The sequence below is a fragment of the Hemitrygon akajei genome, chromosome 8 (assembly GCF_048418815.1).
Source record: "Hemitrygon akajei chromosome 8, sHemAka1.3, whole genome shotgun sequence".
NCBI lineage: Eukaryota > Metazoa > Chordata > Chondrichthyes > Myliobatiformes > Dasyatidae > Hemitrygon > Hemitrygon akajei.
Genome location: NC_133131.1, coordinates 134,592,574 through 134,607,395, shown reverse-complemented (window position 1 = coordinate 134,607,395; position 14,822 = coordinate 134,592,574). Strand labels below are relative to the sequence as shown.

Below are 14,822 nucleotides of genomic sequence, written 5' to 3'. Positions count from 1 at the left end.
ATTAACTTTCTCGAAATCAGATAGTTCTGGCTAAGGGAAGTATTAGGAAAATACCACAACTTTCATGTTCTGCTGTTACAGTAAAATTTTGATCACCAACTACTGAGGATTTTAATGGTGCCGTACTAACACTATTTCTGCACTATTGGAACTTATTCACTATTAATATTATGGCATTTATAATTCAAGGTGGTATAATAAGTTATCTGGTAAATCCAGTAAGCCTCAAGGAAATCTAGGGAACCAGGTCACAGTGAGTTTAAATAGACTTAGAGGATGGGGACTTCTAGACTTTAAGGGAGATTAGGAAATGGGGCCTCAGTGAGTTTTTAAATGGAGTGTGGCAAAATATCATTTGGTGAGTCAATGGTGCACCATTAAGATTGCCAAATAACCAGATAGCAGATTATCAAAATGTTTCAGTAAATTGAAAATGACAAGAAATAATACATGTAAAGTTGACACTACCCCTATGCTTTTAGTAATCTTACTTAACTAAGTAATCCAGTTAATTAGGTGTTTCCAATCAAACACAGGTGTGCAATAGTTTAAGCAAAATATGGCATTTCAAAAGCTGTACTCTTAAAACAAAAAGCATGGTTAACATCTTATTGCCAGCACAGAGATTTGTTGCGGTGAAAGAAAACATTTTTATGTCAGTCTTGAAGAGTGTTCTTTCTGTTAATATTAACACACACAAACTGCTGGAGGAACTCAATAGGTTGGGCAGCATTTATGGAAATGAATGTTTCAGGCCAAGACCCTTCTTCAGGATTGGAAAGGAAAGGGGAATGCACCAGAATAAAATTGTGAAGAAGGTAAGGAGGACTAGCTATACATAAGAGGCCAGAATGGAGAATTGAAATAAAGGGAAGTGGTGGGGGATAATTAACAGAAGGAGAAATCAATGTTCATGCCAAGAGGTTGGAGGCTTCCTAAAGAGAATATATGGTGTTTCTCCTTCACCTAGAGAGAGCCCTCATTGCAGCAAAGGAGAAGGCCAAGGACTGATATGTCAGAACGGGAATAGGGATAGGATTTTAAATGGTTGGCCAACGTGAAGTTCTGCTTTTGGCAGATGAAGCAGAAGTGCTTGACAAAGTGGCCCCAATTTACAATGAGTCTCACCAATATAATGGGACCGCATTTGGAACACCAGATACAATAGCCGACCCTGACAGATCTGCAGATGAAGAGTTGTCTTACCTAGAAGGACTATTAGGGGCCCTGAATGGAGGTATGGAAGGAGGTGAATGGTCAGGTGAAGCATTTTTGTTGCTTACAGAGCTATGTGCCAGGAGGGAGATGAGTGGTGTGGGACAAATGGACAAGGGAATCACAGAGAGAGTGAACCCTGCAGAAAATGACGAGTAGGGTTGAGGTAAAGATGTGTTTGGTGGAAGGAACCCATTGAAGATGGTGGAAGTTACAGAGAGTGATGAGTTGGATGCAAAGGTTCAAGGGGTGGAAGGTGAGGACAAGAGAAACTCTTTCCCTGTTAAGGCAGTGGGAAGATAGTGTGCACGCAGACATCCAGGAAATGGAAGAGATGTAGATGAGGGTAGCATCAATGGTGGTGGAAGTGAAACTCTATTTTTTGAAGAAGGAGGGTATCTTTTATGTCCTGGAGATGAAGGAACTAAGAAAAGGGAATAGCATTTTTACAGGAAACACGATGGGAAGAGATATTGTCAAGAAGGCTGTGGGAATATCGTCAAGAAGGTTGTGGGAATTGGAAGGTGTATAAAAGATGTTGATCAACAGTTTGTCTTGAGAAATGTAGACAGAGAGATTGAGAAAGGAGAAAGAGGCGTACCAGAATTGCACCAAGTGAATTTAAGGGCAGGAGGGTGAAAGTTGGAGGAAAAATTGACAAACACAGTATGCTAGCAGCCCCAGTACGGATCAATGTGGTGCAGGAAGACTTGGGGAGCATCACTGTGAAAAGCTTGAAACAATGACGTAGCCAACAAAAAGTCAGGCATAGCTGGAGCCCATGCAGGTGTCTATGGCTCCTCTTGAGTATGGAGAAAGTGAGAAGAGCTGAAGGAGAAACTGTTGACAATGAGGTCCATTGTTGCCAGATGGAGGAGGGTGGTAGTGAAGGGGAAATGTTGACAAAAAAAGCAGAGAGCTTTAAGGCCTTCCTGATAGAGGATAGAAGTATATAGGGACTGGACACCCATGGTGAAAATGAGACGGTTAGGGCCAGGGAATTGAAAGTTTTTGAGGAGACTGAAAGCTTGCGAAGTGTCGCGCTGTAGGTGAGAAGGGACTGAACCAAGGCGGATAGAATGGAGTCGGCATATGCAGACACAGATTCAGTGAGACAGGAGCAGACGGAAACAATGGGCCTACCCAGACAGTCAGGTTTGTGGATCCTGGGTAGAAGGTAGAAACGAGCAGGAAGGATCTATGAGTTTGGTGGCAGTGGTTGGGAGTTCTCCAGAGTAATGAAGTTAGTGAGGGTGTCGGATGAGTGCCTTTTCAAGATATAAGTAAGTGGAGGTGTCTGAGAGTTGCTGTTTAGCCTTATCAAGGTGGGGTTAGCCCACCACACTACAACAGCACCTCCTTCGCATAGAGGTTTGATAGTAAGGTTAAGATTGATGCAGATAGGGTGGAGGGCAGTACATTCAGCTGGGGTAAGGTTTGAATAGGAGACAGGAGTGCTGAAGTCAAGCTGACTGACATCTTGTTGGCAGTTAGAGATGACAAGATCCAAAGCAGCCAGAGAACCAGAACAGGATGTCCAAGAAGAGGAGGCAGGTTGGAGAGAAGAGAAGGGATCTTTGGTGTGGGCTAGAGAATGCTTAACAAAGAAGTGAGCTTGGAGGCGATGGAAGAAGAGCTCAGCATTGTGGCAGGGGTGGACTGCGGGCGAAGGAGGACAATGTAAAGGCCGTGCTGAGGAACGTTCCATCTCAGATAGGGGAACGTCAGAGGGAATGGTGAAGTGCAGCTGAGATCAGAGGGGGGGAGGAGAGTTGATGGTGTCAGAGGTGAAGGGGAGGGCTGATTTGTACAGGGAAGGTAGGGTGAGAGGTTGATGGAGGCTCTGAAAACCCAAGAGTTGATGGGAGAGTCTGAGAGACCCAGGGTTGGAGCGTGGTTGTGGGGGAAGCAGCGCCCGGGAGCCCAGCAGCAGTCCTGAAAACAAGCCAAAACTAAAACAACCTTCCCCTTTAGTATCAAACCATTTATTTCCCTCAGTTCAATATTTAAAGTATGCCATTTTATATGTCTGAATATAAATTTTGTGTATAAATCATAACATGAGTAAATCTAGAGTAAAAATCCATTCTGTCAAATCGGGTCCAGCTGCTCTCTCATGTCTTTAGCAGCTCAATCTTACCGTGAGTTTTAAATCAATCTAAAAAGAGTGTCCTGCATTTCTTTGTAAGACAGGAAATATACATTTTCTATGTTGTTTTACTGAATCTTTTTCCTGATCTATAACAGCAGTCAATTAGAACTGAGATGTCCTTGCATTGTCCTCATTTTGACACCAGTATAAATCTGAAGCAAACTAATATAGATGTAATAGCTAAAAGTTTTCCAATGTGTTGTTAACACATCATTTGCAAATTGGTAAAAAGGCCTACATAAGTTTCTGTTGTACAAAAAAGCTGAATGAACTCAGCAGGTCAGGCAGCATCCGTTGAAAGGAGCAGTCAACATTTCAGGCCGGGACCCTTTGTCAGGACTGAAGAAGGAGGGGGCAGGGGCCCTATAAAGAAGGTGGGGGGAGGGGGGAAGGTGCAGGTGAAAAACCAATCAGAGGAAAGATCAAGGGGTGGGGGAGGGGAAGCAGGGAGGGGATAGGCAGGAGGGGTGAAGAAGGAATGTAAGGGGAAAGCACTATGGGTAGTAGAAAAAGGTAGAATCATGAGAGAGGTGATAGGCAGCTAGAAGAGGAGACAGAGTGAAAGTGGGATGGGGGAAGGGAAAGGGAGGGAATTACTGGAAGTTGGAGAATTCGATGTTCATACCAAGGGGCTGGAGACTACCCAGACGATGTACGAGGTGTTGCCCCTCCATCCTGAGTTTGGCCTCATCATGGCAGTAGAGGAGGCCATGTATGGACATATCTGAATGGGAATGTGAAGGAGAGTTGAAGTGGGTGGCAACCGGGAGATCCTGTATGTTGTGGCGGATGGAGCGGTCCCCCAATCTGTGTTGGGTCTCGCCGATGTAGAGGAGGCTGCACCTGGAACAGCGGATGCAATAGATTACCCCAAAAGACTCACAAGTGAAGTGTTGCCTCACCTGTAAGGACTGTTTGGGGCCCTGAATGGTGGTAAGAGAGGAGGTGTAGGGACAGGTGTAGCACTTACGTTTGCAAGGATAAGTACCATGTGGGAGATCTGTGGGGAGGGACGTGCGGACCAGGCAGAAGCAGAGGGAACAATCCCTGCTTAAAGCAGAGAGGGGTAGAGAGGGAAAGATGTGCTTAGTGGTGGGGTCCTGTTGAATGTGGCAAAAGTTGCGGAGGATAATATGCTGGATCCAGAGGCTGGTGGGGTGGTAGGTGAGCACAAGGGGAACACCGGCCCTGTTGTGGAGACGGGAGGATGGGGTGAGGCCGAAGTGTGGGAAATGGAGGAGTTTCTGTTGTGATGCTTTAGAAAGCAATTGTATATTTCGATGCTAAATGAACAAATATCTGTTGTGCATCCAAAAGAAAAGATCTTCAAGTCCTGATAATTTTAAATTAAAACAGAAATAATCTTCAGTTTAGGTCATGTGTAGTGGGTAACTTACTAGACTAGTAGTCAAAGTTCTACTCTGTTGATCCAGGGCATGACTTTTAGACAGAAAGGTTGGAAAGATCATTTTTATTTGTCATGTGTGCATCGAAACAGCAAAACGAACAGTGAAGTGCATCATCTGCACCAAATCAAGTCAACGAGTTCAAAATATACCAAGGAAACTATAGAATTAAAGAGGAAGTAATTTTAAAAATCTGAAACTTAATAATAAAGTCAATCTATATAGATCCATGAAATGATCTGCTTTCCATAAAAACTATATGGTCCACCGATGCCTTTAAAAAAAGAAATCTGTCATTCTTACTCAATTTGGCCTCATGGTGACTTAAGACTCACCTGTGAGGTTGACTCTGAAATATTTTTTTTAATTCTGGGGCTGTTAAAGATGGCTAATAAGTCATTATGTTACCTATGATTTTCATATCCTTTGAAAGTATAAAACACCAGCATCTTTGAGATGGAGTAATTGTTATCATCTCTGTTGAAAGGCTAACGGGCTAAATAATTAAATCTGTTTCTGTCTCTGAAAATGCTGCTTAATGAGCTGAATATTTCCTGTATTTTCTGTTTTTATGTATATAATTATGTCCAAATTTAGGTATGAAAGTTGCTTGTCAATCGGTAAGATTCTTCTCTGCGTACAGGTAAGTAAGCATAAAGTTAACTGAAGAAAAATTGTTCATGTCCATCATTTGCTTTCAAGACATTATAACTAATGAAAATCAACAATTATTTTCTGATTCCATAAGCAAGGGAGAGCAGTTCTGGTTTTACAGAAGACAAAAAGCATGAATACAATCTAAGACAAGAGCAAGAAGCAATAAATCTGTCTTTCATCATTCCTCCTTCAAACTAGTTTTTTTTTGTAATCAGATTCAGCCATCATTTCTCACAAAAGTTAGAATTAATTTCTGTTTTAATTTACATTTAAGTGATAAACTATTTTGGAATCAGCTCTTGCATATTTGGAATTCAAAGATTTTCATTAAATCATACATATCAACTCATATAAACAGATGCCACATTCCAAGGTAAGTTACAGTTGCATGCAAAAGTTTGGGTACTCTGGTCAAAATTTCTCTGTGAATAGTTTAGTGAGTAGAAGATGAACTCATCTCCAAAAGTCATAATGTTAAAAATGAAACATTGTTTTCAACATTTTAAGCAAGATTACTGTATTATTTTTGTTTTGTACAATTTTAGAGTGAAAAAAGGAAAGGCGAACTATGCAAAAGTTTGGGCACCCCAAGAGATTTGTGCTCTCAGATAAATTTTACCAAGGTCTCAGGCCTTAATTAGCTTGTTAGGGCTATGGCTTGTTCATAGTCATTGTTAGGAAAGGCCAAGTGATGCAAATTTCAAAGCTTTATAAATACCCTGACTCCTCAAACTTTGTCCCAAAAATCAGCAGCCATGGGCTCCTCTAAGCAGCTGCCCAGCACTCTGAAAATTAAAATAAATGATGCCCACAAAGCAGGAGAAGGCTGTAAGAAGATAGCAAAGCATTTTCAGGTTGCCGTTTCCTCAATTCGTAATGTAATTAAGAAATGGCAGTTAACAGGAATGGTGGAGATCAAGTTGAGGTCTGGAAGATCAAGAAAACTTTCCAAGAGAACTGCTCGTAGGATTGCTAGTAAAGCAAATCAAAACCCCGTTTGACTGCAAAAGACCTTCAGGATGATTCAGCAGACTCTAGAGAGGTGGTGCACTGTTCTACTGTGCAGTGACACCTGCACAAACATGACCCTCATGGAAGAATCATCAGAAGAAAACCTTTCCTGCGTCCTCACCACAAAATTCAACGTCAGAAGCTTGCAAAGGAACATCTAAACAAGCCTGATGCATTTTGGAAACAAGTCCTGTGGACTGATGAAGTTAAAATAGAACTTTTTGGTCATGATGAGAAAATAGGGTGAAGAATTTCATGAAAAGAACAGCTCTCCAACTGTTAAGCACAGGGTTGGATCAATCATGCTTTGGGCTGTGTTACAGCCAGTGGCATGGGGAACATTTCACTGGTAGAAGGAAGAATGGATGCAATTAAATACCAGCAAATTCTGGAAGCAAACATCACACCATCTGTAAAAAATCTGTAGATGAAAAGAGGATGGCTTCTACAACAGGATAATGATCCTAAGCACACCACAAAATCCACAATGGACTACCTCAAGAGGCACAAGCTGAAGGTTTTGCCATGGCCCTCACAGTCCCCTGACCTAAACATCATCGAAAATCTGTGGATAGACCTCAAAACTGCAGAGCATGCAAGATGGCCCAAGAATCTCACAGAACTAGAAGCCTTTTGCAGGGAAAACTGGGCGAAAATCCCCCAAACAAGAATTGAAAGACTCTTAGCTGGCTACAGAAAGCATTTACAAGCTCTGATACTTGCCAAAGGATGTGTTACTAAGTACTGACCATGCAGTGTGCCCAAACGTTTGCTTTGGGCCTTTTCCTTTTTTTATTTTGAAACTGTAAAAGATGGAAATAAAAAAAGTAATCTTGCTTAAAATAGCAATGTAACGTGTCATCTCTAACTTTATGCCTTTTGGAAATCAGGTCATCTTTTACTTGCTTAGCTATTCACAGTAACAGAAATTTTGACCAGGGGTGCCCAAACATACCACTGCATGTATATCTGCTGCAGTTCCACTGAGGGTAAGACCTGAAATCCCTTTGTCACCATACACATTCCCCGTAACCTCCAGTGAAGCCCTTCATAATATAATGCTAGTTCCAAAAACCAGCCATCCAGTGCAACAACATCAGACATTAATATTATTATGCTCTAATAATTATCAGTATAGCCACAAACGAATTTTATTTTGGTATTATATTACTGTTGAGCAGCAGCAAAAAATCTTGAAAAGACAGAACCATTAAGCAGGGTTTTAATTAGACAATAACAATGAAAGCACATTTGATGTGTAAACATAGTCAGTACATATTTAAAACTATATATATAGACACACACAAATAGCTCCTGCACTCAGGCTGACAAACCATGTCACATTTCAATGAGTGTGTTTGGCTTTACCTTCGTGCTATTTAGTCTGCACTTGTGTGTCCCTCCAAACCATCCTTCAGCTGAACACTGGTCAATGTCCACATTCTGTAGATTAATGTCAACTCTAACCACACCCCTGGAAGAAAAATACCAAGCATTAGATTTGCTGATTATTTAGCAACTAACCAATTAAGATGAAAACAAAAACTGAAAATGTTGGAAATACTTTTAGTTCGGACCACATCTGAGTGAAGAGAAAGAGAGTCAAAGTTTCCAGCTTAAGTTAACTTATCAGACAATCTGTCCTGGACCAGCACATGTCATCACAAAGAAGCACAACAACACATCTACGTTCTTATAAGCTTGTATAGATTCAGCATGCCACCAGATACTTTGACAGCTTCTATAGATGCACAGTGGAAACGATCCCACCTGGTTGCATCACGACCCGGCGTGGAAACACTACTGCCCAGTAATAGAAAAGGGCACAGAAAGTGAAAGATAAAGCCCAGTATGTTACAGGCAAAGCCCTCCCTACCATTGAGTGCAATTACATGGAGCACTGCCATAAGAAAGCAGCATCCATTATCAAAGACCCCCACAATCCCTCTTCGCATTACTACCATTGGACAGGATGTATCATTTTTTTTGTAAATTCTATTGTACTTCTTCTTTTTCTATAAAGAAGCTTAACATAATATATGGTAGCATTAACATACCATGGTAATAAATTTGCTTTGAATTTTAAACAAAGACCACTTCTCAGAACTAAAACAAAAAGGATAAAAGAAGTTTGGAAAGGTGCAGGCTGAGACTGGGATAAACTGTAAATGGGATTATCTGGTCAATGAATCTGGAAATAGTTAGAGAGTGAGAACAGTGACTAAAACCTGGACAGAAGAATGTGCAAGGTGTGAAATGCAGAGCAGGAGAAGTTCATAGGTCAGGTTTGGTTTGTCCTCAAATCCTCATTAGTAAAAGGTAAGGAAAATAAGAACATAAGCTAATATTACAGATGGATGACTGATATAGACCAAGATATTAAGTTGAAATTAAATACGTATTGTATGCTCTCATGCATTTTTAGGGTATACAATGCACTGCAATGTCACATAATAAGAAATTGGTTCATTCAGGTATCCTCAGGTAAACCTGCCTGGTTTAGAGGGTATGGACTATGATCAGAGTTTAAGGGAGCTAGGGCTTTACTCTTTGGAGAGAAGGAGGATGAGAGGAGACATGTTAGAGGTATACAAGATATTAAGAGGAATAGACAGAGTAGACAGCCAGTGCCTCTTCCCAAGGGCACCACTGCTTAGTACAAGAGGACATGGCTTTAAGGTAAGGGAAGGGAAGTTCAAGGGGGATATCAGAGGAAGGTTTTTCACTCAGAGAGTGGTTGGTGCGTGGAATGCACTGCCTGAGTCAGTGGTGGAGGCAGATACACTACTGAAGTTTAAGAGACTACTAGACAGGTATATGGAGGAATTTAAGGTGGGGGTTATATGGGAGGTAAGGTTTGAGGGTTGGCACATATTGTGGGCCAAAGGGTCTGTAATGTGCTGTACTATTCAATATATTCTATATGTTTTCAGCAAACTAACACCTTCAAAAATAAATGCAAGGATTGGTTTGGGCCATTTTTAAAAATAATATTGAATGGTTATATTACAGACCATGACACAGACTGCTCAACATTGCCCCAAGAGTGGCAGGTGGCCCATCGACCAGTAAGTCAAAAATTGAATTGAATTGAATTTCGGTTTATTGTCATTTAGAAACCACAACTGCAATGCAGTTAAAAAATGAAACAATGTTCCTCCAGAGTGATATCAGAAAAGCACACGACAAAACAGACTAGACCAGAAAATCCACATAACGTTTGGCAATCCCCAAATCCAGAGTCTGGAGAGGCTGCTGCATATTAATATCGTGCTACCATCTTAGCGCATTCCCCGGAAAGGAGCTCCAAGCACACCAGACAAAACAAGACTACCCAGATACACCAAGTCAGGAGACCAACTGTATCACCCAACAAACCAAAAACTAAAGCTACAAAACCTACACAAACCCACAAAGTTACAACATATAGTTACAACAGTGCAAACAATACCATAATTGATTTTAAAAAATGGACCATAAGCACAGTAAAAATAGTCAAAAAATGTTAAAAGACTATAAGTTCGAAAGAAACCACCACACAGTTTCCACAAGTCCTCTCTGCATTTACCATGGAGAAGGTCACAGAAACAAGAGAATTCAGGGAAGAGAACAATGGTATCCTGAAACAGGCCAAAATTATGCAAGAGGGGATGTTGGTGGTCTTGAGGTGTGAAAGGTGGATAAAACCAGAACCCGAACAAACATATTCTCGGATACTGCAGGAAGCAAGGGAAGAGATTGCTGGGGCCCTAGCAAAGATTTATGTATCTTCCTTAGCCAAGGGTGAGGAATTAGAAGACAGGAGGATGGATGAATGTTTGCAATTATGTAAGAAAAGCTCCCAAGACAAGCAAGGGAACTGTAGGCTGATGGACCCAACTGCAGTGGTGGGAATGTTCATAGAGTGGAATCCAAGTGAGAGGATTTGTCTGTATTTGGAAAGGCAATCAGTGATTTGCAGTTTAGGGGTAACCTAAATGACAGACAAGCCTCACCTTCAATTCCCTGTACCTCCCCACTCCCCCATTCACTTTCTCTTCTTCTGATCCTCCTTCAGGCTTCTTATTTTCTTCCCTCTTCACACATACACATACAAACATACATCCACACAATAGCATCACACACACACACATCACTCAGTTCTGTCACCCTCCCCTTCCCCTTCTAGCTGCCTACCACCCACACATTTCTGCCCCGGCCCTCTCCAACCTCTCCTTCCCCCCTCCACTTCTCCAACTGGCTCTGCTTGCATCTGTTTTTACTTCTCTTCTAAATGTTGCCATTATCACTTTCCACACTCATCAGATCCCAGTACTTATAGCATCTCTGTTCCCACTTATCACCCTCCAACAGCTAGCTCCACTTCTACCTTCTCACATTCCTCCTCACTCATCTCCTTCCTTTTATTAATCTGCCTCCCTCCACAATATCTCCAGAAGGCCCATGCATGTTTGTCTTCATCAGAAAGGGCATTGAGTGTCAGACCTGTACACACAGGAACCACCAGTCTCCATCCAGCTAATAGGATTCGCTTCACTCATCCTACACTCATCATCTGCAGCCTAGTTAACCCCAGTTCTCATCCACAGACCTTGTTCACTCATTGAACCAGCTGGCCTCAACAAATTGCTTCTTGCTCTCAATCTCCCTGCCTAAAGTTTGCCTTGTCGCCTGTTGTCTTTCGGCTTTCTGTTCTCTCTTGTTTTGTGTTCCCTTGAGGCTTGTTATTTTATAGCCTATTATTAGAGTTATCAGTCAGTGTTGAATTGCTTCTGCTGCTCTGCTTTTGGGTCAAGTCTCCCCTACATTTCCTGACAGGATGAGTGAGCCTTCAATTGACCCAGCAGAGTATGCTCACCTAAAGGAAGTCATCTGTTGACATGAATACCCGATCAGAAGCAGCCGGAAACCTTTGGCTACCAGCTTGCCACTCTCATCCACTTTCAATGCAGCAGCTCTGTGGCAGTCCACCTCCTCCCTCTGATCTCCCATGCCCAGATGTGTTGATGGATCTCCAACCCAAAGCCATAACCTCCTGACCTAGTGCACTTACCCATCAAGCCCCAGGCCCTCTGTATTCTATGGACTGGGCCAAGAGTCCCATCCTCATATCTCTCTTGACTGAGCGAGCTCTGACTCGGGCCATTTCTAAATGGGACAATGACTCCCCGATTTGCAACAAATAAGAGGATTTCACCACTGAGATGCGCTGGGCTTTTGACTATCTGGGAAGTGGAAAGGAGGCTGTGTATCAGGTACTTTGCCTGAGTCAAGGCTCACGCCCTCTGCCGGCTGACACCATGAAGATCAGGATCCCCGTGGCGATCTGCGGCTGGAATATGGAAGACCTGCTGGCTCATTACCATGATGGCTTCTCACGGTACTTGAAGGGCAAGCTGTCTACCTGGGATATGCCCATTGACCTCAAACGTCTCATCACTCAGGCTTTCCATATTGACAAGCATCTTATGGAACAACACTCCACGTCATCAGCCAGACCCCCAGTTCCATTTCCAGAGCAACTTCAGTCTGCAGAATCCCCTTCACCAATGCCCCCAGAACCCATGCCATAAGGAGAACTCCGTTAACCCCCTAGAGTATGAGTGTTGTTGGAGAAACAACTTGCGCATCTACTGTGGGGCAGCCAACCACTTACTCATCAAACGCCCAATAGGGCCGGGAAATGGCACCACAAGGTGAGATGAAGGGCTCCTATATGGCCAGATCTCCTCCTGGTTCCAGCACCATAGGCCATCTCAGTGCTCCTCCATCCTCGGCTCTACATTTACACGAGCTCTGGTGTATTCCATCAGAGCAGTCAATTTCCTGGATCAGACTCTGTGTGCAGCTTGGACTCCCGACCAAACCTATCTCTCACCTCCTCAACATCATGGCCACCAAAAGATGTCCCTCGGGGTCTGGGCTACTCAGCTCATCCTGGGTTACTCCTGGGTCTAAACTCATGACTCTCACTTCACCTGGTCATCTGGTTCACTGCTGAGTTGGAGACCCAGCTGCCAGACCAACTGTCTGCATCTTCAGTTGAGTTCACCACATAAATCCATGGAGATGGAGAAAACCCTCGACCTCACCAAACCTCATGGGAATATCATGACTTAGCATTGCCTTTAGTAACAAGGAAGCTAGCACCCTGCCACCTCACAGACTACATGACAGTGCGATCAACCTACTCCTGGGAATTAGCCCTCCCTGAGTCCTCCTGTTCTCCCTCTCTCTTCCTGAGACCCAAGCCATCAATGATTACATTGCCGAAGTGCTACAGCATGGCTTCATTTCACCTATCCCAGTCCCCAGCTGGTGCAGGATTCTGCTTTGTCAAAAAGAAAGATGGGATTTTCCTCCCTGCATTGGCTACTGTAGACTAAACAGAAACTATAGACCACTTAATCTACCTGAGCCAGCACCTCAGATGGTGGAAGGTGGTCCAGTGTACACAGTTCAACATTTGATGGATTCACGTCACTGTCAATGGGGTTTGCAGCACCTGGTCAATTGTGAAGGGATACAGCCTGGCGGAAGAGGTTTAAATGCTGTCCAGTTACATCTTAGATTCATTGATCATCAAGGAGCACCACAGGACCTATCCAGATCATTCTGGTCCATTGGGGGTTGACTGGAGGAGGGAGTGGGGGGTGTGGAGGGTCATGTCAGGCCTGCACAGGAAGGCACCTCGCAGTTTCTACTTAGCTAATAGGATTCACCTGCCACTTGATCCAGACTCATCACCTGCAGCCTATTTAACCCCACTGCTCATCCACAGTCCATGTTCAATCATTGACCAGCCAGTCTCAAACATTTGCTTGTAGTATTCACTCTCCCTGCCTAAGGTTTGCCTTGTTGAATGTTGTATTTAGTTTCTGGGCTCTCTTGTTCTGTGGCCATTCACAGTTTATTTTGTGATCTATTGTTAAAGTTATTGTTCACTGTTAAATCACCTGCACTACTCTGCTTTTGGGTAAAGCCTCCTCTACATTGAATACAAGATTCCGCATGTCATGTTGCAGCTGAACAAAACATTGCCCAGGTAGGCACATTGGTCGGCACGAATCTCGGTAACATCATTGTCATGGTGAAAATGGCCTTTTGTCCAAACAAGAGAGGGAATCGGAACATCAATTTAAAGTTTCATCATGACAAAGATCAGATATCAGTACAATTAAGGTAAGATATCTGAGTACTTTAGTATTTGTTCCATGCTCAAGTATACTATAATTTTCAAATGTTACAGACCATTTATTCTGGGAGGCTACAATTAAAATCATTCTCATTATACAGTGAATATGTTGCTGAACTCATTTCATTTCCAAGCAATAGAGTATGAGGGTACTCCACTTAAACAGGTCAACGCTTCAATATTTAGTGTGCCATTTTCTCTGTAATTAACTTTAAGTAATCTTATTTTATTAGTCATTTCATACAGTTGTGCTGTGAATACAATTCAGTCCCCTAAAATTGCCCTAAAAATCTCAATTTCTCAACAATTCTTCCTGTACTTGAAAACCAACTTGCTCTAATGTCTTTAACCTGTTTAATAATCTTGATATACTCACCAGTCCCGACTAACTCAACACCTCCAAATGGACCAATAATAGTGAGAAATAGCCAAACTTGTCTTTGAATTTGTCATAAGAACATCAGCATATACAGTAGATCACAGGAGACTTACTGCAATAACCCTATCGTGCTATTCAGACGACAACTACTGCTGATGTTTGCACCCAAATCCTTGAAATTCACCCAGGGCCATTTGTTATCTTCCAGAATGCAGACTGATCGGTTAATTCAATACTGTACCTGTCAAACACTTGTCAGATAACTTCACATTCAATGTCACTATGAGTTTTTTCATCTATTTGATGTAAGCTCTAAGATAACAAAGTATGTGCACTGATTTTAAAAGTATAAAATACTTTACAGATTTTATTTTTGTGATGTATGAGCAACTAAAATTATATTGTTAATAATAATTTAATTTCCAGGTCCTGATAGGAATATTAAACTGCTCCTGGTTATTTTTTCAATTTATTTTCCAGGGTTGTAGCCTTGCAGCCTGTTTTATTCTTTTATATATATTTTCCTTGTCTACACGAGGAGATCATAAATACAGACAATTCATGTTCATAAAGGTCTTGATTCCATCTGTCTAGTTTCACTTCCCACAGTTCTCTATGCTGTAGCTATATTGATGATGCTTGCATTTTAGTTTATGTCTACTACAGTTTAACAGAATATATCTTTATAAATGCACCTTGCCAGTAAGAAAATATATTTCCCTGTGTTTGCACCATCTGAGCAACCATCCCTGCCTTTGTTCATCAGAGGGAAAAATGTGCAGAAGCAATCACAATTCTAAGCACCAC

General features: G+C 42.2%; 1 protein-coding gene across 1 annotated transcript in view; it reads right to left on the bottom strand.

Annotated features, from left to right (window-relative positions):
* gpr158a (G protein-coupled receptor 158a) overlaps nt 1-14,822 on the bottom strand; it is a 598,627-nt gene that overhangs the window by 457,818 nt on the left and 125,987 nt on the right. The window contains exon 2 of the mRNA XM_073054683.1: nt 7,810-7,915. Within this exon, the coding sequence (XP_072910784.1) occupies nt 7,810-7,915 (106 nt within the window). The remainder of the gene's footprint in view (nt 1-7,809; nt 7,916-14,822) is intronic.